Below are 27,687 nucleotides of genomic sequence, written 5' to 3'. Positions count from 1 at the left end.
GTGTCTATACACGACATATATAGCAAGTCTACAGAATCATACATTTTAATACATTTTGATTTAAAACTAATTTATTCTTACTTGTAGGCATAAATTTCAGGGATGATGGAGGGGATATGTCCCCTTTAATATTTAGAACATGAGCCAAAAACAAAAGGAATTTCAATTATATACTTTGATTTTGTTTTGTTTAACTTGAATAACTGTGTTTAAAAAACACATTTGAATTATAGAATTTTAACTGTAAATGTTCAACTTGAATAATTGTATTAAAAATGTAATTACAATCACGTCATTTGAATTTCTGGCCCAGAGTAATTGTATTAAAAAATATATTGTAATGTTATGATTCCAATTTGAAGCTTTTAACTTTAATAACTGTTTTTTTTTTTGTTTGTTTTTTAAGAAAGAAATTGTATTATGCATCTTGAATAACTGTACTAAATACTGAATTTGAATAAAACCATTTGAATGTGTATTGTTTAAACTGAATAACTGAATTTTAAAAATATTTTGAATCACATCATTTGAAATTGAATTTATTAGACTGAAACTGAATTCAGCTTTATATTCAGTTTTCAAAATTAAAATCCAGTTCTTGCAATTCAGATTTGGCTCTTGTAAATCAAATATTCCATTTTTTTTTTTTTTATTTTTTTTAATATTCTGATGGTACATATTTCTGCTCATATTTGTATTTCTGACTTCTTCAGCGTTCATCTTGTTCATTAATTATAAAATCCAATCCTGCTGATCATTTTAATGCTATATGCTTTTTGATTTTTTGTTTGTTTGTTTCTTATCTTATTTTTGATCTTTTCCTGTGTTCAGGAGTTTGGGGCCCGTGCGGTCTCCAGCAGTGACATGTCGTAACTCCGCTGATGATATTAAACTACATCAGCGCGCGGTCACGTGGTGCGGCTCCAGCTTCCTCGCAGCGCTCTGTAAACCACGTGACTCAGCTCTCCGTGGTGTCAGAGTGGAAAAGAAACAGGTAAATTCACAGTCTCTCGCTTATTGTGTGAGCGAGTCGGCTCGTTTTATTTTCTCAATTTAGTTATATCAACTTGGGGTTCAGGACTTATATCCTGTCCTAAATCCGACTTGAAGGTCGAAAGCGAGACCACTTGTCGGCCGGTTGTGTTGCAGTGTGTAATATTGAGCCGGGTTTCTGGTCAGTATTGCCTGTTATTTATTTTCATTTTAGGGGCCTGCAGGCCTACCTCTAGCCTCGGTGTTTTCTGTGTCGAGAGCCCGGGCATCAGAGCACACCGGGGCCACAGTGGTTGTGAATGTTGCAGAGCGGCGGTGCAGTAACTGAGGCTGCTAATTTGCTAGCGTAGCTAACGCCGCCTAACTATGCGAAACGACGTTACTTCGTTAAGTTAGCATGGCTACCAGGTCGCTAGCTGATAACTAGTGGCAGCGGAGTGGCATGGGCGTTTTTGGTTTGTCTGGTTGAACGTAAAAGCTTCACCGCCCGTTAGCAGTTTGTGAGCTAATTAACTTCTTGGCTATCAAGCCAAGTCAGCTAACCCCAGCAGCGCAGCTTTGTACAGCCAGGTGACGGCACTGAGTTAGCTGGTTAGCTAGCGGCTGCTAAAGTTAGCCTCGTTGTCGCCATGAGGTGAAGCCCAGAGAAGCGGAAGCCCACCGAGACTTCAAAGCTTGATGCTTTCCCCTCAAGTATTAGCTAGTTGGCTAGCATTTTGGCCATGTGGCTGGCTAGTGGTATTGGATATGTTCGACGGGCCCTGGCTTCGGGCTTGTTTGTGGGCTAGTCAAAACAGGGTTTTACGTAACGTATGCAAGATTAAGGAGTCACTGTCGATAGCAAGGTTAAGAAATTGCTATCGAGCAGGGGTGGACTTGACAGCCTCAAGTACGTGTTTGTGCCTTGTCTTCCTCATTTGATGCCCAATACGGTATATTAGGAGCTTTGTGATCACATTCGGTCGTCTGACAATATATGTTAATTAAAGTGCACGCAGGCTATTTTGGTGTGTAAAGCTTTGCATCATGCTCCGTAGAGGGAGATAACTTAGCTCTGCACTTGTTAGCCTTGCGTGCAGCAGCGCCTACTGTACCGTGACACACTTGTTTCCCGGGTCAGACCCGCGGCTAGCCCTGCTCTTTTAGACGTGGTCATAGAAAGAGGCAGAAAAAAAACAGCCTTTGTCAACGTTTTCGAGGCGTCTCTGAGAACAAAGCTGATACCACTGCCAGCCTCCCCAGCAGTGCACAATAAGCTGCCAGGCACTTTGAGGAAGTAGTGTTCAGGTGTGCCATTCACGTACATGACATAAGTGGGTCATAGTCGCAGGTCTGTAACGCTCCTCTCATCCTTCTCTCCTCAGGTGTTATTCCTTTGTAAATACTGTTATTTGTATATACTGTAAATGATGACGTCCATGGGCGGGAACCGAGCCCGGGGCAGCTGGGAGCAGACACAGGGCCAGACACAGAGCCAGACACAGCACAAGCAGAGGCCTCAGGTACCCCCACACTCACCTCAGGACACACTGCACAGGTGCACCAAGATCTGCACCAGGGTTGAATATAGGCACGTCAAGTAAACATCACCGGTTTGGTTATGCAGAGTTTCTGGTTCCAAAGTTACATAATGCGCACCAACAACTAGGACAGTGTTATTCCACAGAAATTTAAATATCATATGCATAGCTCGGTTTAATATACTCTTATTAGAGGTTGTGGTGGATGATGCCAAGCCTGTTATGAAGCCTTTTGATAACAAATTACAGTAGACTTAAAGTTAAAACACAATAACAACTGTTTTGATGCCATATTTTGACAGTCGGGAGGGGAAAATGAGATTTTTGCGTCCGAACTGAACTGATCAGCTCAGTCATGAATCTAGGTTGACCAGCTGACACCATGCAAGTGTTTGTCTTGAAAAAGTTTTGATGATTATTATTATTACTCCCTGACAAAAAGCAGATGGTCCTTTTGTTTTTTTGTAGTATTGTTTTGGCTCGTACTAATTTACGTATTTAATTGATATGATGCTTTGTATGATAATTTGTTGACATGTCAAAAATCCAACTCCGATCGTCTGGTGTTCGCATTTATGCTGCAAATGAAACTGTTTCTGACAGTATTTGTTAAGAATATGTACTGTTATTTCAACACTGGAAATGCTTTTAACAGTCTAGTGGGGTCAAGGTTCAAAGAAGAATTCACTTTCGCTTTGCAACACTAAACTGTACAGGGCAACAAAATAGTTTTCTCCCAGAGCTGTTGCGCTCACAATAAAAAAGATGCCGAAGAAACAGGAAACAAGTCCAAGGACAGTAAAGTAGTAATTAGTTGTGTAAGCCTGAATTGGGTACAGCGTCTGTAGGAAAGCTATTGTAGGATTTTGTCGACTTATAATTACTTTGAAGCGAGACCTAGAGATTTTATACACGGCTGAGTATAAATTTTTTTTTTTTCAAGAATGCAAATGTTGTGCTTCTGTTTGTTGATGCAAATGTCGGACGTTTCGCTCCTCTCCAAACAGGCCACCGCAGAGCAGATCCGACTCGCGCAGATGATTTCAGACCACAATGATGCAGACTTTGAAGAGAAGGTTAAACAGGTGAGAAGATGCATTATTTTCTCCCACTGTGGAGTTTTTCTTTCCTTTTGTGTAGTAGCACCATTTTGTGGCACATCGGTATAGTATTACATCTGCTATGTTTTGCATTGGATGTGTGTGTGTGTCGCTTGTATTTGCATATTTAGTTCGTTAGATGTCATCAAGAAATAACAAAGTTAGTGAAGTCTGCTGTGTAGGTCGTAAGAAAGTGTGTTTCCTTAAAATCGTGTTGTTCTGTGAATAGACATGTTAATTAGATGTGGTGATGTCTGAAAAAAAGTGCTTGAAGTCTCTCTCTTTTTTTTTTTTTTTTACAAGTCCTCAGTTTCTGAAACATGAGAAAGCAGCAAAGGAGAGGAGCTTTTAGGTCCATTTCTTTGTTTCTTTTTTATGCTTTTAACATTAAGATGGTAAAATATGTGATGCCATTCTGGAAATAAGTAGCTTCTGTTCTTAAAAGAATCTCAGCAGTTTCGTTTTGTTGACACGTTAATCGCTCTATTTCAGTTCTGTTTTACGCTTGATAACTTATCATCACAGCATACTTTTTTTCCCCTCCTATCCATGAAACATGAAATGTTTGGTGATCTTGTACACGATCTGGCAGCAAATAATCATATTTGGTTTGCAGCCATTGATGATGAAGTTAAATTTAAGAAATAAAAACCCTAAAATGTCATCTAAGGCCAGAAAGTTCAGTAACCAGATCATAGGGATGTTTTGTGTTTTTGTTTATTTACAACTTGAGTAAGCAGCTGAGATTCTTTTCATATTGACAGCATGCAGCATTTGAGTCAGTTTTGCACTCCTTATACATATTTTTTGCTGTTCTCTGCCTTACTATGACACCAAAGTGGATAGTATACAGTATATTCTTTTGCATTCTAGACTATAGTGTTCTGTTTTTAAAGAAACTGAAAGAGGAGACAATATCGCAGGCTTTATGGAGAACAAACCCTGTGTTCAAACTACTGGTTACTATTGATCTTTTAAGTGACCTTATAAAGATGCTGAGTCCTGAAGCTGCTCTAACTAACCGTGTATTCTGACCTTTTACTGAACTACTCAATGTTTAACACATATTTTTACTATATGGTTTTAATAGGAATCTGCATAATTGTATAGGATAGCTTTTTTTTTTTTTTTTTTTTAAATAAATGAGACGCCAGAAATGTCAGCCAGGGGTCACCTCTGCGTCTCATCATGACACTCGTCCTTTTCCAGCTGATCGACATCACAGGCAAGGACCAGGACGAGTCCATGATCGCGCTGCATGATTGCAATGGGGATGTCAACAGAGCCATTAACGTGTTGCTGGAGGGTAGCCCAGACACTGTGAGTAATGGTTTTGTGTGAGGGCTGGCTGGTGCTGTGGGGGCCAGATTCTGGAGAAATCCGTGCCACACTGGATTAGATTACAGAGTCGTATGTACAGTTATCAAGTCAATGGTAAAAGGTGCAGGGGGGTGTTCACTATAAACACAATTTCTGTTCTTTCTCTGTTGTTTTGCATGCCCCCTAGTATGTCGTCGCTGACCCATAAGGGAAGAATTAATCCTTTGACAAACTTACTGTCACCCTCAATTAAATTTGACAATTCAACCTTCAATAGGCAGTTCTTAAAATTTGCACAAATTGGCCGTACAACACAAATGCAGCTTTGACAAACTCACAGTTGCAAACAAGCTCAGATATGAATGTACCGAGTACAACATGAGCAGAAATTGAAACCATAGAAGAATGTAAATGGATCTTGCCCGCACATTAATCACACCTGATAGGAGTTTGTCAGCTCCTTGGATTGTCAAGATAACCAGCACAGAGGAAAAAGATTTGAAAACAAGCTTGATCAATATAAGTAGCTGCTGCCATGGCTTTCCTACATAACTACAAATTGTATTATCTGTGATAAACTTAGCTGGAGTCCGACTCGGAAGCAGTCAGATGTGGACTTGCCCATCTGGTGACAAATTATAAGCTATGTTTTTGTACCCAGCTGGGTCACTACCAGACCAATCATGTGCTCCAAATCAGTGCCGTACTGACTCCAGAATATCAGACAACCTGTAACTGACCCTCACTTTATTATTCTGGGAGTTTATTCTATCCTAGTGACTCATTACGAAGTAGGAGCCGTATACTGACTTCAAGGAACAACGTCGTAACGCTATTTGTTTCCTAAGGACTCCTGGGAGATGGTGGGGAAGAAGAAAGGAGTGTCGGGTCAGAAGGAGACCAGCCAGGCAGAAACCGGAGAGGAGGGAAAAGAGAACAGAGAGAAAGGAGGAGAGAAAGATGCAGCACGTCGCCGAGGTGGAGCTCCACGCAAGGGCCGCGGAGCCAGCAGGGGCAGAGAGTGTAAGCCTTCACCACATCCACTAGTTCTACATTTTTGTCATATTTCTGAATATTAAAAGCTGATTCCCCAAACCGTTCCTCTGCACTGTTTCAGAGGTATGCTTTTTACATTTTATGGCATCTCTGAGAAGTATCATAGTGAACAAGTAGTTGGCATTGACCAGTCCCTTTTTTTTTATTTTTTTAAATCAAAGTGCAAGTTTCTCTCTATACCATGAGACGACGTTCTCTCCTGTTGAAACAAATGCTGCGTTTGTGTCCGTTTTTACGTGTTTTGCATAGCGATAGTTTACCCTGGAAACATTGCACAGGTGCTACAAAATCACTGAAAGAAGAAGCCTTTTAGAAGAGTTGAACTAATCAGGGTAGCATGACAACACATAATCATCCTGCCAGAGGTCACCTCCATTATCTCCTGCCTCGCTGCAGCTAAACGCTGCTGTGTGACCCAAGACGGCAGTAGCCTCCTATTTAGCTGATTTTATGTTAAAGGTCTCGTTTACTTGCATATTTTTTTGTTATTTAGTGATTTAAAGCACATAATTAGACTTTCGTTTTTTTTCACCCAATCTGAGGTCTTAAAGGGGGAACAGAGTGATCCATTGTAAATTTCTAGCTAGCTTAGTCATTCATCTTGATTTTGAAATGGAGGCCAACTTGGCCTCTCATACAACTCTGTACTTTTTTTGTGGGGTTTTTTCTAAACTGTAACAGACTTTATATTTAATGGTTATCTTGATTTTTGGATGCAGTGCAGTGTCTAACTCGGATGCGGTTCTCTCTCTCTCTCTCCATAACTCAAGTTCGTGGTCAGGAGAACGGCTTGGATGGAGGCAAAGCTGGGGTAGCTGGAAGAGGGGCAGAGCGAGGCCGAAGGGGAAGAGGCAGAGGAAGGGGAACTGTCGGTAAGTAATCCTCTTTAGCTGCACTCCTCGGTGAAGGAAGTGTATCCAATCAAAACAAGGGAAATCTTGTGTGTGTTTTTTTTTTTATTGTCCCTAATCTGCTGCCTCTTTCTTGTGACAACAGTTGAAACTAAGAAACTGACATAAGGTCTTATTGTGTCCCCAGGAGTATCTGGACGGCGAGGAGGCAGATTTTCGGCACAGGGCATGGGGTAAGGGAATACCTGCGTTGCCTAAATCCTGAGGGCCTTTTGTTCCACTTTTACATGTTGCCATGGTCACCAGAGAGCAGGACCCCAGCTTATTGTTTAGCCTTAATCCAAAGGAGGGAGGACATACATCAGCCAATGGGATGGAGCAGCGTGGGCTGAATATCCCTCTTCAGAGGGTGCAGTGTCTAAACATTTTGTTTAGAGTTAAATTTGGATTGATCCACTAAGAGGGGTGTCAGGGACCCAGCTGATTAACCTTCCTGTCTCTGCTCTCTGGTTCTGGGCTTTAGCAGTATTTAGTTTGTGTTGTGCCTGGTTTGTGTGTCTTTGTTTGTGTGTGTATGTGTGTGTGCAGGAGTGCAGTTAATAACATGTCGGTTGATGAGTTGGCATTGTGCACTGGCGGCAAGGTGACATAACAGAGGAAGTACTTGTTCACTGTGATGGTATTCTTGACTCATTTCATTGTCATTTTATTGGTAATGTCGCAGTGGGACTTGAATTGTCATGACAGATTTCCTGGATGTGATAATAAGCAGTCAGGTATACATTTTCTGTTGAACTAGCTTTGACATGATGTAGCTTTAGCTTGTGAGATCAGGGGCCTGAGAGGCTTCCTGCCCAGACAAGAAATACTGAATAAGCATTGAATGTGTACTCTAAAACTAGTGTAATATTTCTCGTAAGTATATGTTTGCACACAGAACTTCAGCGGCTCAGGGGATAACTAGAATGTAACTAGAAGAGCTGTCTTGAGATTCAGAGATGTTTGCTGAAGTGCTGGTGGTGCAAACAATAACATTACATAACCTCCTGCAGGATCTTTACCGCCGTGTTCTCAGTTCCTGTAAAGATGTTTTAGGTATATTTGTTTCAGTGTTTATGTGTTGACCCAGATATTGATTTGCATATCTAATACACTAGTTGATGTGGACTTTAAACGAAGGATATTTTTAATGAGTTGAGCGGTGGAGGCCCCCGCTCTTGCAGTTGCATGTAGCGGTAGCTGAGATGTCATGTTTCCTATCACTGCCCCAACCACACACCAGCTCTGTCCTTATTTTTTCTTTTTGTTGCTGGCAGATATGGTTTACCAGTTTGCTGACGGTGTTGGTGTAGTTCAGTGACCTGAAGATGGTTTTAAAGGAGGCAGATAAAATCTATGATCAGTTTGTTACTGTGTCAAGGTTTGCATGCGTTTATGTGTTGTTGTTGTTTTGATGCTATGACAATTTGTGCTATTCACCTACATATTTTACTTGAAGATGCTAACATGCAAACCGAGAACCACGCTTCTGTATTAATGAAAAAAGAGGATTGTTCCAATGTTGGCGTAAGCCCTAAAGCTCCCATATGGTGCTGATCCATTTTTATTGGGTTTTGTGGTTGTTATAAACTTGGTGGTGCAACATAAAAGCTGATAAGATATGAAGATGTTTACTTTTCTATTCCTCAGTCCCCTCCACAGCTGCATATCCTCCCAGCTTTACAAGCCAGTGAGAATTATAGCCAGTAGTTGTCCAGCTTAAACTTTGCATTATCCTGCCCCCTTGCTGCTTCCAGGTTAGCCATTCAGAATGAGCAGCTGCCTTACTGTCCACCAGCTCTGTTGACTTACAAGAGCTGCTTCTGCTAACTCTACACTGTCTCAGCTGTTAGTGAAGTACACCAAATGTTCTGCTGTTGAGCTGCAAGAGTGAACACAGGAGTCTTCATGCACTCCCAGCATCTGAAGAACTGAAGATCCAGTGGATTACTTTTATTTGCAGTGTCACCACAACAAGACAATCCCAGGCTTTGCGCGTTGTGCGGCAGCTAATGTGGCTAGCATTAGCATTAGCTTTGATTGTATGCCCACAGGTCCGAGCTCTGTGGAAGCTATGAAACTAGAGGACATTGGTGGAAATTTTAAACAAGGCCTGGGTGCACTACTGTGTTTTCATTTTGCTTGGAGTGCTTCAGTGAAACCAGACCAATTTCCAAGTTGCAAAACTAAACTGCTGATTTTGGAACTGCAACGTTGTCTGACAAACGGTGCACACACATGATTTCAAAACAATGGCTCTGCTGTGAATATGGTGATATTTCCATGTCAACCGATAGCTCAGAGAGAACGTTAGAAGCCGTATTGTCCTGGTGTCACACCCTCGTTCACGTCTGTCAGCTGGTTGTGCAGTCTTGGTAAAACAAACCATCTCTGCAGTATTTTGAGCTGAAAACCCGAAAGACACACTCTCAGAACATGTTTGATTAGTTTGCTGAAAAGCGCCACAATATGGTACCTTTAAAATTGATGGGAGGAAGGGGGAAGTGATTCAGTATTACCTGAAAGCAAAGCAGATTATTCTCTTGTTTCTAGAGGAGGCTGTTTTTATTAATTTATTTTTACCACTAGCTAGCAGATGACTGTATGTTGCCAATAATCTCATACAACTTGATTGACTTGCTCTCGCCTTCCTTCACCAGCCAAGAGGAGGATGTTTGTAATTAGTCTGATGGTGAATGCTAGCTAGTAAACTCAGCCAGCGCACAAACTAGAAAATGGAAACTACACAATAGCTGTCATTAAGCTTAGCCTTAGTGGTATTACTGTATCACTTATTTTAACTATGGCAGCTTTAATCTGATTTTTGCACCAATTGTTGAATATTTAACAGATTTTGGCTGATTGCTGATACTGATATGTTCACGTTTTTTTGCACCTGACTGCAGAGAACATCCTGCAGTTGATTTAACATGTTGTTATTCGTATCATTATGGCCCAACGGTAGGTGCAGGTGCTTGCGATGCTTTACAAATGTGCAGATTCGTGAGGCGAAATAAGAAAACTAGTGAAACTTGCACGTAAACTGTGCCATAGTTTAGTTTTATGTAATGTTTTCAAACAAAACTGCATTTTTGTTTTTACTAGTTGATAATGATGCTAATGTCAAATCAAGTTTATTGTCATTTTGATGAGAGAGTATTTCTTCAGGATCCAATACCTTAAAGCAATTTAAATACAGAGGTGGTTGCATATCTGGATCAGCAGTTCAGCATTCTGACAGCTTGTGGAATAAAGCTGTGGAGGTTCTTCCTTTAATATCATTATGCATCCCATTTAAGACTAAGAGATCTATTATGTAGCTGGTTGTTTTCACCAGTAGCACAGCATTGGTTGGCTCATTTTACAGTCTGTTTGAGGTAACTGTTAGCTGACTTTGTAATTCTCTACATTTGCAGAAGATAAACCAAGTGAAAAAAATGTGACTCCATTTTATCCATGTAGGCCTTTCCCGGTTAGCACGTATAGAAACCCTGTGAATTTAGTTTATGTTGTCAGACGCTACAAAAAAAGTTCTTGAGTCTTCGGGAATCTTGTGTGTTTGTTCACTAGCAGCTTTTAGTTTGTATAACTGTGTGATGAAAAGATTTTTCTTTTAGGTACGAAATGCAGTCATGAAAAGGTTTGCTGTGTTTACTCGTGCTGTAATCTAGCAACAGTGTTTGTGGCTGCATTGTGCAGCCTGTTCTTCCGGTGAGTTGGTTTCTTGGACTGTATATTGACCCACTGTGACTAAAAGCACACTGGCTTGCTTTGCATTGTAGAGTGAGTGACCGATGTAGAGTGGTGTTTTTTTGTTTTGTTTTTTTAACAGTACTGGCACAGGCAGCTTGAAGGCATTTTGCTTATGCTGCTGCTCTGGATTGTGGTGTGAAAAACAAAAGCTTGATCTGCTCCTTTTACTTTGTTGTTCTTTTTTGTAATTGTTGCCATTATTTTTCCTCTAAAGCCAGATTGATAAGGGGCCCAGATATGATATTGCAGGAGGTGAGAGGTGAGTGCATCGCCTCTGGTGTGTCTGTTACTCTTGCTTTCTGTAGGGAGACTTCTGAGTGCCACAAAACACGATGATGTCACGCAAGAAATTACCAAAACCGAAAATATTACTCTTCATTCTATTAATAGGATGTGAAATAGATAAAAATCCGCTCACACAAGCCATAAATGCATCTTGATTTTGCACAGGAAGGATCTTAGACAAATAATGAAAGCGGCTTGGCTTGACTCAAAAAGAAAAGTGTTGCGCTCGATCATGTTGCTAGGTTGCACCAGCTGTAACTTTCTGGGAATACACGGATGTGTCAAATTAATGAAAATACCACGAAAAAAGTTCTTTAAAAACTACCCAAAAAGATGGCATTTAGTTGCTTACCAATCCTTACTTGTATGGACTGTACAGAGTCTCAAAGGCGGTAACGGATTCATGTAGGTTTCCTGTTTCTTCTGTGTTTTCCTGCTACAATCTCAGTTATTCCTGGTTGAAGTGTGTAAGAAAAAGGCCTTGTGATGACTGCAGTGCCGTGCATTTGTTCAAAAAGACCAACTAGATCAGCAGTGGTTTGCACCCCACAGCATTGATCTGAGATCGGCCTCTGCTTAACACTCAAAAATCGGACCTGCTGTAGGAGAGTTCTAAGAATTTTTTTTTAAATTTGCAGGTACCAAGCTATAATTAAAGTCCTTGGTAGTGCTGACTCCCCTTTTAGTTACTTGGCAGTGGTCAGTACTAAACTCTTATCGCTGTCTTTTCTAGAACGTTCAACCCTGCTGACTACGCGGAGCCAGCCCAGACAGAAGAGAACTACGGAGGAGGCAGTACCTGGAACAACACAGGAAGCGTGGAGATAGAGGAGGGAGCTAGTAAGTTAATTTATTAAGAAAGGTTGCCCTCCAATAAGAGAAGTTAATCTTATCAATTCAGCGTCTGTTTACCATCCAAACGATTGTAAAAAAAAAAAAAAAAAACATGTTCGGCATCCCAAAGAAGCTCCTGCAGTAAAGATGAAAGGGAGGTCACGTTTTGATGCCTGGTGTTTAGAAGCTTTCCTCTTGAACCATGCACACTGTTTTACAAATCCCTGACTCCAAGATGTGTTGTGTACCTATGTTCCAATGTGTATGTATGGGTGACTGAATAGCCATTAATCCTATCTAACATACTAGCTATCTATTGCGATATATTAGCTTTGATGTGCTCACCTCCATCCTTGTCTCTAGGGTTGGAGTACTCTGCAGGAGAGGGAACAAATTATCCACCCAAGTTCGACTCTGCTCCTGGTAAACCTGTCTTCCCTCTTGTTTTCACACATTCCTCATTCCGTTTGAAGCTCTCTTTGCCCAACCTGATAGTATTGAACCGTTTCTCTTTGACTCACAGGTGCCTGGAGGTCTGCCACAGAGGAGTGGGGCACCGAGGACTGGAATGAGGATGTGAGTGTTTCAAGGCTTAACCCAGTGCACAAATACGAGATTCTGTGAGCATTCCTAAAGAACACACTGAGCTATAACAGGGTTTTTAATGCAGCATTAGTATCGGAGGACTGGCTCTCTTTTTTTTATTTCTGGATGTTTACTTTCTTCTTTCCAAATATAACTTCTTCCATCCTCTACTATCCCCTCCTCTGCAGCTTTCAGAGACCAAGATATTCACAGCTTCCAGTGTGGCATCGATGCCTCTGCCTCAGGAGAATGTTACCATCACCAAAGGACAGAGGTGGGTCACGGTTTGTTTTTTTTAGCCTGATTCTCACTTTCCAGCTTAGTTTTGCTGTTTAATTTGTTCACAAAAGCTGTGAGTTTTGTAGTCGGTTTAATTATTTGCCATTTTCGCTTTTTTGCAGACTCCATTCTTACGCAATCAAATAGTTGATCTTTTTTAAAAAAACAGGTTAAATATTTGGGTTGATTTATTAAAGAGTTATTCAGCAGAGTATTAATAGACAACTGTGGTGACAATCAATTATCTATTGTGAAGAAAAATGCCAAATATTTCATGGTTCAAGCTTCATTGTGGAGATTATCTTATCTTGCACTTATAACAGACAGGATATTGTTGTGTTTTGGACTCCTACATGGAGGCAAAATGACTTTTCACTATTTTCTAATGGACTAAATTATTAATAAGGAAAATAATCTGCAGGTCAATCAACAATGGAAATAACTAGTAGTTGCAGCAGTGAAATTATAAGTCTTAACCAGAGTGAAAACACAGATCGTTTATTTTTTGGTCTTATTTTAACGATTAATATTTCTGCTCTGCCTTAGGATCGACCTTGCGGTGCTCCTGGGGAAAACTCCCCCATCTTCCTCCTCAGAGACAGAAAACGCCCCGATGGAGGCCACCCAGCCCCCTTCTTTGTCCCAATCACTGGTTTTCAGCAACTCCAAGCAAGGGGTGCCACTCTCCCAAACATCCTCCAGCACCCCTTACACCCAGCACAGCATGGTAAGACCCTACGAAGCACGAGCACTGCAGCATGCTCTAACTATGCAGCTCGATCCTCCCTCGCTCTGACTGCTGACTGATGCAAGTTATCTCTTCACTTCTGTGTCTCAACCACTTCCTAACCTCATAGGAAATGGATGTGGCCATTGCCTTCATGACATTTCTGCATGACTATAGCTCCGGTGTTTGCATCATTGTGGTAACGGTTTGTTATGATCTAACAACACTGCAGGTCAGCATGCTGAGCAAGGGTTTTGGGGAAGTGGGGGACCCTAAAGGAGCTAGCACAGGGACCACTGGCTCCCAGTTCCTGGAGCAGTATAAAACAGCCCAGGCACTGGCCCAGCTGGCTGCCCAGCACTCCCAGACTGGACCGCCCAACACAGCCCCGTCATCCTGGGACACCAACGCCACCTCACTGGGACAATATGGTGAGCTGACACCCAAGTGTATGTGAACTATCAGTCAAACTAAATCCCACTGTTATTGAATTTAAAGTAAAAACTAAATGTTTTCCTTCAGTCTGAACTGGTGTATCTTAGTAATAATAACTGTTTTTCTCTGTCCAGATATGAAGACTCAGCCAGAGTCTGCGATCCATACGCCCTTTACAAAGCGGCAGCCCTACCAGGCGGCCACCTCAACCTCGTCCATGTTGGATGTTTTCCTGCAGGACAAAGGCCTGCCCCCTTCCTCCTCTGTCACTTCGTCTTCTTCCTTACCGCAACAAACAACATCCTCACCCCATGTGGGGCCTCCGCCTGCTTCCTCCCTTCCCAAAATGGCAGCAGTTCCTTCTCTAGGTCAGCAGGTTTCCCCGAGTTCCTCAGACGCCCAGGGTTCAAGTCCACTGCCTTTGCAGCAGCACAAACTCAAACAGCAGAAGAAGAGGACCTCCATTACAACAAAGGTAGTTTTCAAATTATTATGCAGTATTTGTAAAGTCTTAAAATGTTTTAAAATCTTTGCAAAACCAAGTGAACCCCCTGAATTACCTCAAAATGAAAACACACCTTGTTGGATATGATGACACGCTGTTCATCTCTGCATGGTTTTGGTTTCGGTGTTGTGCTGTGTTGGTTTTATTAGATGCAGCGTCGAGTGTGTGAAAGCAAACCTTTGGTCTATAGTTAGAAGAAACGAAACCAATGATGACTCTAAAAAATGCCTCCGATCTCTCTCAGATTCCAGCAATGGCGGTGGAGATGCCTGGCTCAACAGACATCTCAGGCCTCAATCTTCAGTTTGGAGCGCTGCAGTTTGGGTCAGAACCAGTTCTCCCAGAGTACGAGTCCACTCCTACCACCACCACGCCAGGCAACCAGGTTCAGAACAGTCTCTACACAAGCCCCAGCAGGTTAGTACGTCCCAGAACACGACTTTACCAACGTGTTCCAACATGTGACCAAATGTAATGGGAAGATTTTGGACCTTCCAGTCACTTAATTTCCTGCTATGTAGTCGCCCATGCACAAATATTCATATACGTATGTCATGCAAGTGAACCGTTTAGAACTAGTATTGCTGCTGAGCAAATGTTTTCCATGAAAATACCTCATCACCTTTAATATTTTGTGTGTGTGTTTTTTTTGTTTTTTTTTAGATTTATTGAGACAGTGACTCATTTTTGCCATTTTATTTATTTATTTCCCTTTTTTTTCCTCATGCAGCACCAAACGCTGGGCCGTAACGATCAATTAAAGTGCATAGTCTAGTCTTTAAGAGTGAATTAAATTCTAATTATCGTCGTTAGTATTCAGGTCAGAACCACTAATGGAACACAAAATTAAACCCGGTCTTGTCGATTTCATCACAATCCGCAGCGAGTCGACTCCGGCTCTCTCCAACAACAGCCAGATGGACCTGTACGATCAGAGAGCGCCTCAGACGCGACGCTACCCGCCTTCGGTCTCGTCCTCCCCTCAGAAGGATATGCAGCCCAAGGTGAAGACCAAAGCTTCCGTCTTTAACTTATGAAATATTTAGTATGCTGTTGTTGGTGTAGTACTTAGAGGAGAGGTCGGTGTAGGCAACATGCTCAACCCCTGCTTGTACCGCAAAAGCCTTGTAAGGTAAACATGGATTCCATATAGAAATAGCCATACCCTACTAATTTGGATGACATCCTTGTTATAATGCATGTCTCTGGAGGCTTGGTGTCTCTCCCTTGAGTGTTAAAATTGCAAAGTGAGCAGTATTTCCTAATGAACTGCAGATATGGTTGCACTGTCCTCTTGTTTTTTTCATCTTTGCGTTTGTTGTATCAGCTTGTGTTCATTGTAATGCACTGGCGGTGTCGAGCCTGAACTGTGGTTAAAATGCTCTGCATATCAAACAAGCTTCTTGGTGGCTGTTTCCATGATCCCAACACCCTTCAACTTTTTATCAATGGCCTGTTTCCATAGAAACCTGTGAGCTCACCTTCATTGTTGGTTTTACAGAATGGCTTCAGCTCAATACAAGCAACGCAATCTGTGGAAGGTGAGTGTCTTAACTACCAGCTCTTTTGTTTTTATGTTATTGTTCACAATATCTAAGACATTTACCACACTTTGTTTTTTTTCTGATGGTTCTTGATTGGAATTTATTCTAAAAATCTCTCCCCTGCCCCCAGCTGCAGCAGGCTCTGCAGTATCAGTGAAGCCGGCCTCTGATTCGGTCACGCCAGCGTCTGTCTCCAGCATGGGCACTTTGGCGGACAGCAGCTCGGGGCCTGCCTCCTTGCTGACCACATCCAATCAGACGTCCCTTAGCGCTCTGGGGCACAATGAAGACCTGCCTCCAAGCACCATCCCCCCTCCTCAACACAATAAGTGAGATCATACACAACTAGTAGTTTGAACTGTACGCGAACTTAAGTTTCATTAGGTAACGTGTGCTTTATATCTTCTCGTCATTCTTGCAGCTCCCACCCATCCCAACAGAACAGCCTTGCCCCATCATCAGTTCGAACATCCAACACAAGCTTACTGGTGAGACCTTTATATGCTCGTTGGAATATCGGAGCATGTGGAGTATATCTAGCAACCATTAAGAGAGCAGGTTTTTTCTGACCACACAAATTGCATGAGTTCTTATACGGGAGAGTGTATCTCTGTCCTCTGTGAGCATTTTCAGAGCTACATTTCCTGTGGTGGTAGATGGACACATTAGATGTCCGTTCACTCTAATGGAAATGTAATCTTATCAGGCTTAACTGCATCTTTCTTGTCTCCCTTCCGTCTCAACAGCATCCCAGCGTAGATGGCGACTCGAGCCTGCACTCGTCATCCTTCCCTTCTTCTGTCTCGGCCGTGCCGTCTTCATCGGTCCCTTCTTCCTCTTCCTCTGTGGCCGCCGCGCAGGTGTCTCTCGGGGCCCCTCAGGCCTCCTCGGTGGGCTCCGCCACGGTTTCAGCTCCCTCTGGCCTCGGCCCCGTCAGCAGTCTGGCCATGGGCCTCAACACTGCCTCCATGGGCGCCCCAGCTGCAGCAGCCGCCACCGTTTCGGTTTCCACGACGGCGTCGACCATTCCCTCTTCAGCAACTTCCTCATCCACACGCAGCTCTGCAGCATCCTCAGGTTAGTCAGCACAAGCACAAACATATCCTGGAATCAACTCGTGCAACAGTTTCCCAAGTTCCCACAGGTGTTAGCAATATTGGGGGGGGGGGGGGAATGGTGACTGTACATGCATACAAACATGTGTAAACACAGTCTGCAGTTTAGCCAGAAAGTCCCTAAACTGTGACGTGACCAGTCACAGCTGAGTCACTAATGGTTTCATGGTTGCGCCCAAGAGTTTTTAAAACTTTTTTAACAGATTCTGGTTCCTGCAAATGCTTTATTTTTTGCCAACTTTTAATACATGTAGAATTTTAATTAAATTTGCTATTTGAGCTGAGACATGGTTACATTTTCCATCAGCACGTCATAAATGGGTGTTTCAAGGACTGTCAGAAAGTTCAAAATCCATCATCTGTCTGTTTTTGCAGTTCCTGGCTTTAAGGAATGATGCAATTTTGGCAAGCTTTGTTTTTTTTTTTTCCTCCCTAAACCTGCTGGTGTGTTTTCTGTTGAGAGGATTAAACTGTGTGGTCAATGCGCTGCCAGTGAGTTAATTATTAATATGTTTACATTCTGCCCCAGCTGTTATTCGTCACAGAAACTACACACCAGGTATAACAGCAAAATATAATTGCATTAAGTAGGTGCGAGGACTGTTTTTAATCCCTCATTTTTGCACTGTAATGATTGATGTTTGACTTGTGCTTTTCATGAGAACTTGGTGCTTATGGACGTCTGTATAACTTAATAAGTTTTGGGGATATTTTGTGATCAAAGAGCAGATGTTCATGTATGTTTGCCACATTACTCTGCGGTGATGTAACTGTGGTGAAGGATTGCTTGGAAAGTTAGTTTTGGCTGTAATTACCTTCAGATTGGAAATACTGTTAACCGAGTGAGACTATCTGGCATGGGTGCAATGTTTTGTCTGGGGTTGGATGATTTTTTTTTTTTCTTATTTCCGTGGCATCACTGGTTTGGTTTCCATGATCTGACTCATCTTGCTCTGTTTGGTTGTTCCTCTGAAGTGCTTTTTTTTTTTTTTGCCGTCACACGCACCAACGCAGTGAAACTGTTTTCGTCTCTGCTCCCTCTGCCGGCTTGTCACATGATGTAATGCGGTCTTCTTGTCATTTATTGATGCAGCTCAGGGAGAAATTTGTAACACTTAGCTCGATGCAATAGATCCGTCCTTCCTGCTTGAAATGTGGTACAATCCTTTTCGTGTAGAAGTGAGACTGTAATGCATATTTAAGAATGTATGTTCAGTGTACCAGGTTAAGAATAGGGTTGTTGGGCAGTGAATTTATGTTATACGTGGCTTTGTGCATACAGGGAAAGCACCTCCAAACCTGCCACCTGGAGTGCCCCCTCTACTGCCCAACCCATACATCATGGCCCCTGGACTACTGCATGCCTACCCTGTAAGTTCCGGCCAAAATCAAGTTTATATAATGTGAGCTTTGCCAGATGTTATATTACAGATATTATGGTTTACTGACGCTTGTCTCACTGACCCTCAGCCTCAGGTGTACGGCTACGATGACCTACAGATGCTGCAGACGAGAATACCCCTGGTGAGTTAGATTTTTTTGTTTTGTGTAAACTTCATTACCTCGTGGCTTTTTTTTTTACTTACATTGTTTATCTCTTCCAGGATTATTACAGCATCCCTTTTGCAACTCCCACAACAGCACTGACTGGCAGAGAGGGCAGCCTGACGAGCAACCCTTACTCTGGTGAGCCACAGTTTAACAATTCAGTCTGTTTAAAATGACCAAATTTTAAATGATAATCATCAGAAAAATGTGGTAGGGTAATAAGCTTGAAGACATTTAACTCGTGAACAGGGTACCAGAACCAGGTATTAAACGGGGCCCGAGTACTAAATTATTGAAGACTGGAGGATCAATACGCTCCACCATTAGTGGTTTTGCTGCTGGAGAAATTAAAAAAATAGATTCCTATTCATTGTTGCTACATAAACTTTATCTTGCACATTATCTCCGTTGCTAATTAGTCTGATGTATGTTCATGTTTCATAATTCAAAAGAGAGATCGGTCGGTGGTTGTACAGATCTGACACTCTGCAGTTTAGTGACAATAGCAGCAATAGTCTGGTTGTGTGCTTAAATTAAACTGTTTATATACAGTACTTATTGACAAGTTACTGCCTCACAAGTTTCAGTTCTGTGTACTCTGGTAACCAAGCAATGACCTATCGTTGCCAGATTCATGATTGTGTTTTTGTGCCACGACAGTCTAAGTCTTAAACTCTGCTAGAGTCGAGGCTGACGACGCTTGTTGTCACATATACAACAAGTAAAAGTAGAAATCAGTCAGTTGAAACATCCAGAAGTTCACCATACAGGCAGAGAAATTCGACGTTTTCCATTGCCTGGCTCGCAGCTGCTTCTCTCTTTTATGTTATCTTTGCTGGAGCCCTCACACCCAGTTAGCTACGTTAACCATTAACCAGGCGATTGTTTGGCTGAAGTGAAGCTGTTAATACGGCATAGTGGGAAAACTGTCAAAGAAAAAACCTGCAGGAAAAAAAACACAATTCTGATCTTTTTTTTTTTTTCTTTTTTGTCCTATTTAGAAATTTTAAAAAAATAAAAATAACGAGGATAATTGTTAAAAGTACCAGATTAGGCAGCATCAGTAGGAATAGTAAAGCTGTAAAAATCATAGTGATACCCATGTCCAACATCCCTAAATAAGGAATATTCAGAAGTGTCACTTTGAGAGCAGTAAACCCTGAATTGTAGGCTGGAGTTGCATTCAGTGTCCATTGCTTTGAGTGTTTACTGTCGTCAGAGCCGAGGAGTGCATGTCCAGTCACAAGGACCGACGGCGGTGGAATGACGATAAGCCACGATAATGATTGTTGAGAATGCTCCGTGCAAAACATGACCTGCTCGACATCCTTTTAGATATGGAGCAACAGGCCACCGTGATGTTTGTTCTATATGGACGCTCTTTATCTATGTTCTTTATTTCTGCTGAGTGTAATTTCTCACTCCTGTCGTCCTCCTCCTCCCACGTTTTCAGGCGACTTGTCGAAGTTCGGTCGAGGCGACGCGTCATCCCCAGCTCCAGCCACCACGTTAGCTCAGACGCAACAGAACCAGACCCAGACGCATCACACCACGCAGCAGCCCTTCCTCAACCCCGCGCTGCCGCCTGGCTACAGCTACACGAGCCTCCCATACTACACTGGCATGCCGGGCCTGCCCAATACCTTCCAGTACGGACCTGCTGTGTTTCCGGTGAGAAAACGTTCATCTCTACATGCTAGCTCGAACCTTTGTTTATAATGTCTTCTCGTATGGAACAGAAACCTCCCAAACAAAGTGGGTTTGAACAGAATCAGGATTGTACCGGGGACTACCAAATATGTCCAGATGTTTTCATGCTACAGAGGTGGAGCTGATTTGACCTTTCCTCTGGTGGCAACATAAGATGAGATTTAAATGTGCTTCATAAAAACTAAGCGACAACAGAACTAAATTTTAGTTACTGTTTGTGCACTTTTCTTCCCCCCTCCTTGCCGACTTGATTACATTACGCGGTTTCGCTTTTGTCCAGGTGGCTCCTACCTCGTCAAAGCAGCACGGTGTGAATGTCGGCGTCAACGCATCAGCCACCCCCTTCCAGCAGGCTAGTGGCTACGGTTCCCATGGATACAGCACTGGTGAGGCACTAAACAATGTTGAAACGGCATGTTTAGAAGGGTCATGCAGGTCCTGCTCTATATACTTGCATACCAATAACTCTGTGCTGATTCTTACAATGAGCCCATTGATTTCCTATCGGTGTGGAGTGCATATCTCATTCGAGCGCTGCAGCATCTGCAAGCATAAACACGGTGCTTGTGTAATGGCATTTGTTATGCTTGTGTCAAGACAGTTGTTTGTGGTTTATGAAACAGTCCTGTCTGCTGATTCCTACTTGTATTGTTGAAGTCAGCTAAAATGTTTTCAAACTGACCGTGAGCCTGGTTAGCTCTGTCCGATCAGTAGAAATGCATCTTGTTCTGTACACACAAGGAGCACACCTCAGTTATTCATGTGTTTGATAAAACAAGAAAACATCCAATGTCCTTTTTGTTCAAGACTTCTCAAGATAACATGTGTGGGATTGCTATTGAATGGAAAGGGGCTTGAGCAGTGGCACCTAGCTGTACCAGTCTTCAAACAGAGGGCTTAGCTTATTTCTGCTGTCTTCCATGGCTTGCTTTGCTCATTTCAGAGAGTGGATTTGCCCCGGGGCTTTACCACCGACCACAACTCCTGCACACACTTTTATCCTGAGCACATTGAAAACGATCATCCTCCCATATTTCTTGATGTTACTCTCGTTTGTGCCCATATTTCTTCAGCAGTTTCACATTTTCTCAGTGGCCTTCTGGTTTCTATTGCCATCACTGTATATTCTTTTTGTTTTTGTTTTTTTTCTTTTTCAGTAATGCTGTGTTTTATTTTTTATACTTTATCCATCACTCAGAATCCACCTTTTGGTCACGACATGTGCGACACCTATTTGTTCTAAGCTGCACCATCTGCTGCTTTCTGCCATCACCCGACTCGAGCTCACTCTCCACCCCCTCCCACACACACACCCTGCCTGTCCCCTCACCTCCCTCACCTCCTCCCCTCAGACTTGGGTCAGATAGTACTTGCAAATGACGTGGGCGTTGATTCTGATCTGCCTGTTGGACCGGACGGACAGGCTTTGCCACACAGACAATGCTGTTGGTGTCAAAGTTCAGATAATTGCCGGGGAGAAGACTTGACACCGTCCGTATTGTCGCGGTTTGGCGAAATCTGTCCATGTGGTGCAATTTCAAACAAACGCCATGAATTATTTGCAAATGCTACCTGAGGCAGGTCTGCGTCCCCTGCCTGGTGTGTCTAACGCTGTGGGCTGCGGCTGTGTGTCTGACTGTTGCAGGCTATGAGGATGTGGGCCAGGCTTCAGGGAGTGGGGATTTCTGTAAGGGCGGATACGGCACTGCCGTGGCCGCTGCCGCTTCTGCACAAAACAAGCCAGCCAGCTCTGTCACCGGGCCTGGAGTCGGTGAGTGCCGCCATGTGCCAGATTAAAACAAAAAGAAAAAAAAAAACAACAACCCTGTCCCTCCCGTCTTCCTCCTTGTGTCACCAGCCATCCTTCTCCCCCTCTTTGCTCTCGTCCCTTTGCCTCATCGCTGATGAGCTGCGCCTGTGGGAAGACCCGTCACACTACATGAGCTTTTAGATCAGTGCAGCCTGCATTTCCTACAAGCCTTGTTTGCCATTCTTTCTGTTACCTGTTTCCTCCCAGAGTAACTCATCATCAGTCCGATCTGGCTCTCATACTTCAGACAGCAGCGTAATTATCAGGTTCATAGTCAAAAAGGTGGCAGTTCACAGCGATCACAGCTGCTGCCAACGGATGATGGGTTACTCTGGTTGATGCTGTCCCATTTCTCCTCAGTGTTGCTTGCTCTTCACTCATCCTGTCATTGCTGGTATGTCCGTCTCCAGAGTTTGCTGTCTTGTGAGTAACGTAGGTTAAAAACCCAGGAGGGAAAGGGCAACGACATGTCTGCAATACAAAACTATGCTGTGCTCTAAAAGAGTGTGTGTGACTTCAGTGATGTGCTGGTGTGCGCTGAGCTACACCTGGAATGAAAACGAATTAGCCTTGCGAAGGTGTGCTGAGCGGTTTGATCGTCAGTAGCATTAGAGTGTTGCATTTTTGTGACTAATCTCATTAGAGTTACAGAGAATAGGCGCCGAGCCAGACGAGTGAAGGACGCGGGGTCAACCCGTTTCATTAATCCAGTACCTTCACCAACCGCATTGTCAGCCGGGACGTCTGACATCTCGCAGGATCACATTCTGTGGTAGAGAAAAAATAATTCAACACCGAACGTTTTCTTCTTTCCTTGTGACCGTAAAACATGGCGGCGCTTCTCTTCAGCTGCTTTAAAATGTGCACCTCGTCAGTGTCACCGGTTTGTCACGTTTCTGTAAAACTTGACGCAGGTTTAAATTGAATGCTGTCATAATAACAGTGGAACGTAGAAATCAGCGTCTCTCCAGCTGACGGGCTTCATTAATTATGTGCTGTCTGTGGAAAAAACACGACTCTTCTTAGTCATTACTTTCAACCTCACTTGAGCAGCGCCACAGCTTCAGATGGCAAATCTCACACAAGCATAAAGAAAAGTAAGTAAAGTCACCTTAACAGATAAATGATGACAGTTTGGATTAAGGTTTTATCTGTTTGTTTTTGTTTAAAAAGAAATTTAGTCAGCTAAATTTTTGGAAAATGGTGAAAATTTCACAAGTGTCCTCGAGTTTTTTTGTTATTTATTTTTCCTTTCTTTAACCAGACAAGTTAATTGAGAACAAATTCTCATTTACACTAACGACCTGGCCAAGAGGCAGCACAGAACAAAAATACAATTAAAAGGAATACATGCATTAAAAAAAATCCAATACACAAACAAAACATAATAGTAAAAGGCTAAAAGATAAAAAGTTCAAGTAGTGTCTTCAGAAATCCTCTTTTTTGCTCTCTAGTATCCAAAAATATACTTTTTTTTCACATAAAGCAAAGAAAAGCCACAAAAGCGCATATCTGTGTGAATGTGTTTATCATCATCTGAGTACCGTAAATTCTGGACTATTGACCACTGAGGCACCTGAATATAAGCCGCACCCACTAACTTTATAAAGAAAACTAATTTTGTACATATACAGGCCGCACTTGTCTCTAAGCTGCAGGTGTCCACGTTGTAGCATGAGATATTTACACAGAAAGATTTTTAACTTTTACTTAAATACGTACCGGTAACATACACACATACGTACCGTAAATGCTTTTTTCTGAACAGTGCCTGTAACACGGCTTCCTCCTGCACACTAAAACCACTAAAGTTGTCTTCTTCAGCCTCAGAATCACTTCGTCACACACTTCCTCAGTTGCTCTTTTCTTTCTCAACGTCACTTTTGTCTCGAGGTAAATTCGTAAAAATCCACAAGTTAGCCGCATCGTTGTTTAAGCCGCAGTGTGGAAAAAGTAGCGGCTTATAGTCCGGAATTTACGGTAATGTCTCATTGTTTTTCAGTTTGTTGGCTTATCGGTTAATCATTGCTGCTCTGAAATAAAGCAAGAAACGCTGCATATTCCACGTCTAAAGGGGATGTAAGTCTTACACAAACACTCTCAAAATACATTGCAATGCAACCACTGGAAGAAAAAATAATTATTGATTTGACGTCTGTGCACTCGTTTTGGTCGTTTGCATAAAAAAAAAGTTCTATCAGTTTGATATGATCGTCTTCCTCGCAGGTTTTAGATTAATTTACTCCAACATGTAGGGACCTGAGTGCACTAACACCTGTTGAAAGTCTTGCTGTGTTGTCCTGTTTGACACACCAGTTGACCCTGTTCTGCGTCTCCGTGGCGATACAGGGGGTCAGTGTGTGCCAGAACAATCGGAGCAGTAGCCACCAGATACAGTCAGACTGAACCCACCGTGGCTGACTGGAGCTGATACGCTGCTACACCATCTCTCTGTCGTCCTTCCTCCTCCTCCTCCTCCTCGTTAACCTCATCCCTCCTCATCTCTCTCTTCTGTCCTCACCGACGGGAAATTCTACCGAAACCATCTATGACCTGACATAGATGCTCCTGCCTGGAATTTCCCAGTGTTCTTGTTTTTCATTTGATTTTGTTTTCCTCTTAAATAAATGATGAACTCACCCAGTAGTGGTTGTGGAGGTTAGAATCTGAACACGTGGCTGGTTGTGGTTGGTTTGGTGGGTGCTCCCCTGACACGGTGGTTCAGCAGCTTCTGGAGTGAGTTTGTCGTGTTTCCTCTGTCTCTGCAGGAGTCTCTGTGACGTCAAGCAACACGGGAGTACCAGATATTTCAGGGTCTGTTTACACAAAGACGCAGGTAATTACAGAATTTAAAGCCCCTCCTTCTCTCCGTGCATGTGCTGAAATTCCTCTAAGATTAAAAAATAGCATCACATTTGACGATTCGCAAAAAATAGAACCATTCTCGCTTCCTTCCTCAGTCGTTTGAGAAGCAGGGTTTCCACGCTGGGACGCCGGCCGCTTCCTTCAGCCTGCCCTCGGCGCTGGGCAGCGGGGGGCCCATCAACCCCCCGGCGGCCGCCGGCTACGCTCCAGCCCCCTTCATGCACATCCTGGCACCGCACCAACAGCCCCACTCGCAGATTCTGCATCACCACCTGCAGCAAGATGGACAGGTAGACATGATGCCCTTTTATTTTGCTATCCTTTTTACCTTTTTACAGGGTGATGTTGGTGATCTCTTTAAAGACAGCGTGCTTTTTAAACCCTCGGGCAGGTTTTGAGGTTCAGAGTGTTAATGAAGGAAGAATAGATAAACACTGCTGGATAGAAAGCAGTCGTGTAATTGGAGTATATAAGTTATGTAGCTGAAGCTAATTTGTAGCACCTGTTTGGCTTTTCAGTTCAGGTTAAAACAACTAAAAGGATAAAAGCATTGTGTGTGCTTGTGTTGCACGAGTCCATTTATTTTTACCGTAATGTCCGGACTATGAGCCACTACTTTTTTCACACGCTTTGAACGCTGCGGCTAATTTGTAGATTTTTACGAATTCGCCTTAAGACGTAAGTGACATTGAGAGCGACAACGAAAGAGAGACTGAGGAAGTGTGTGACGAAGTAATTCTGAGGCTGAAGAAGACGACTTTAGTGGTTTTAGTGCAGGAGGAAGATGAAGATAGTGATCAATGACTTTTCCTGGTAGGCTGCTGTAGTTTGTATTTCCTTAACCAGCTGTGTTACAGGAACTGTTGGGAAAAAAGCATTTATGTATTTGTGTCTGTTACAGACAAGTGCAGCCTGTGTATGTATAAAACTCTTTTTTTAAGTTAGTGGCTGCAGCTTATATTCAGGTGCCTCAATAGTCCGGAAATTACGGTAATTTATATGTGTGTGTGTGTAGATGTAGGTTAGTGTAGATGTGCACTTATGTGACAAGTAGCTCCATTTGAACCTCCTGAAACGCCTCCTGAAGCTGTCCTTGGCAGATGAAGTGTGTATTGATTCACGGTGTCACCGTACCGGAGTAAACAAGCGTCAGCACTCAGACCAGCTCTGTCCTCTCTGCTCTCTCCACAGAGCGGCACTGGACAGCGCAGCCAGAACGCCTCCATTCAGCAGAAGTCTCAGATCAACAAGTCGGCGTACAACAGCTACAACTGGGGGGCGAACTAACACCCACCGCCGGGCCCCCCTCCCTCCCTCCCTCCCTCCCTCCCCTCCGTCAGCGGCGTCGGCGAGCTGGGAGGGGGCTCAGCGCTCCCTCCGCCAAAACGGTCTCCACGTATAAACTCCCTCTTCCTCCTGCAGAGGTTTCCCTCCCCCAGTCTCTGGGCCCAGCACTCCTGCAGCTCCGGCTCCGGTCGGAGGAGGTGCTGTGCCGAGAGAACGAGCACTGTCGTGATGCATGGACGGGTGGGAGGGACAGGAGGGGCTCAGCCGTGAGGGGATGCCGGAGCTAAATGGTTATAGAAACCCACCGTCAACAGGTGAAATATTGAGTGTTGGGAATTTGTATCGTGTTAATCCCCCCGCCCCGCCCCCCTTTTCTTTCACTTGTATGTAACATAGAACTGTTTTCTAAAAGAATGAACATTTCCTGTATGGTCTTCTTCTTTTTCCTTTTTCCTTTTTATTTTTGTCTTTTTCCCCCTTTTTTTTTTTTTTTTTGTTTTGTTTTGTTCTTGCTGAAGGGGAGGAATGAAGTATATGTGAAGGTGGGGGGGACAGGCTGGTTTTGTATTTCTCACCCTCTACTGTCCACTCCTAGAGTCGGGTGGACGCTCTTCCCTCCCACACTAAATATCCAAACACAATAATTTGCCGTTGAATGTTTTCTTTTTTTTTTTTTTTTATGTCATTTTAAGTTTGAAGAAACAATTCTCTAAATTGGTAGAGTTGTGAAGTTTATTTTTTACCAAATATAGATATATTATATATAAAGACATATAAGCGAGCTCACTGGCTTGGACTGTGAGGAAAAAAAAAAAAGGTGTGTTTGTCATGTGACTGCGTGCATGTTTGTACACACGGGGGCCGTGGTTGTGTACTGTGCTTTGTTTTTTCGCCTAGCACAGGAGTTTTTTTTTCATTATCCAGCGCTTGTACAGTATCTGTTCCCATGAGTTATGTTGCATAAGGTCCCACCTGTTTATTTTGTTTGTTTTTGAAAGATGTTGAGAATGATTTCCAAGGCCAATACACACCCAATCTGCCTTCCAGTGTGTTTTATTTAGTTTCCGAGGCCCCCCCACCTGCTCCCGGCTCCACCACCTGTCCCCTGACATTGTGAGGAAATCTGCAGCGTTGAATCCTGATGGACAGAATTGTACTATGGGTTTTTTTTTTTTTGTTTGTTTGGTTTTTTTTGTCAGTGATTTATTTTTTCTTTTTGTACTGTGCGTTTTAAAAAAAAAACAACAAAAAAAAACAACGATTTAAATGGATAAACTTGTCTTGTACATATATAAAAAAACACAAGTACTGTAGTCCCTGTTTGTTCGATGGCTTTCTCCTTTTCCTTCCTCCGATCCTTGCAGACTTGTTAGCTTTTTTTTTTTTTGTTTCATATATTTTTTTTATTTTGTAAAAATATATAAATATTAAGTAAATAAACAAGAAAAAGACATTTTCATCATTTTGGATGTGAATGTCTTTTAAGAAACTATATTTCTCATGTGGCTTGTAAATACAACAGCGTC

General features: G+C 42.8%; 1 protein-coding gene across 9 annotated transcripts; it reads left to right on the top strand.

Moving 5' to 3' along the window:
- Window positions 1–912: 912 nt before the first annotated feature.
- On the top strand, window positions 913–27,655 carry ubap2l (ubiquitin associated protein 2-like). Of its 9 annotated transcripts, none has more exons than XM_008283842.1 (30): window positions 913–994; window positions 2,358–2,495; window positions 3,521–3,598; window positions 4,823–4,933; window positions 5,782–5,956; window positions 6,760–6,861; window positions 7,028–7,073; window positions 10,847–10,891; window positions 11,651–11,757; window positions 12,115–12,174; window positions 12,275–12,327; window positions 12,525–12,610; window positions 13,162–13,342; window positions 13,575–13,773; window positions 13,912–14,252; window positions 14,527–14,699; window positions 15,166–15,286; window positions 15,784–15,823; window positions 15,957–16,155; window positions 16,248–16,314; window positions 16,573–16,903; window positions 18,224–18,312; window positions 18,412–18,465; window positions 18,546–18,627; window positions 19,943–20,160; window positions 20,480–20,585; window positions 21,845–21,970; window positions 24,778–24,845; window positions 24,970–25,164; window positions 26,066–27,655. In XM_008283842.1, exons 2-30 carry the CDS (start codon window positions 2,400–2,402, stop codon window positions 26,159–26,161), a joined length of 3,645 nt encoding a protein of 1,214 aa, XP_008282064.1. In that variant the 5' UTR covers window positions 913–994; window positions 2,358–2,399; the 3' UTR covers window positions 26,162–27,655. The 9 variants fall into 9 exon arrangements, with proteins under 9 accessions (XP_008282064.1, XP_008282061.1, XP_008282069.1 ...); XM_008283839.1 differs by having other exon boundaries at window positions 15,748–15,823; XM_008283840.1 differs by lacking the exon at window positions 913–994 and adding an exon at window positions 1,018–1,174 and having other exon boundaries at window positions 15,748–15,823.
- The last annotated feature ends 32 nt before the right edge of the window (window positions 27,656–27,687 follow it).

Source organism: Stegastes partitus, unplaced genomic scaffold (assembly GCF_000690725.1).
Source record: "Stegastes partitus isolate 25-593 unplaced genomic scaffold, Stegastes_partitus-1.0.2 Scaffold329, whole genome shotgun sequence".
NCBI classification, from domain to species: Eukaryota; Metazoa; Chordata; class Actinopteri; family Pomacentridae; genus Stegastes; species Stegastes partitus.
This window is presented reverse-complemented; position numbering and strand designations above follow the sequence as displayed.

Bases quoted from the DNA above. Each gene is read 5' to 3' on its own strand.
- ubap2l (XM_008283839.1), top strand. From the start codon at position 2,400: ATGATGACGTCCATGGGCGGGAACCGAGCCCGGGGCAGCTGGGAGCAG. The intron at 14,700-15,165 runs GTTAGTACGTCC...CACAATCCGCAG, and splicing joins CTCTACACAAGCCCCAGCAG to CGAGTCGACTCCGGCTCTCT. The intron at 16,904-18,223 runs GTTAGTCAGCAC...TTGTGCATACAG, and splicing joins CAGCTCTGCAGCATCCTCAG to GGAAAGCACCTCCAAACCTG.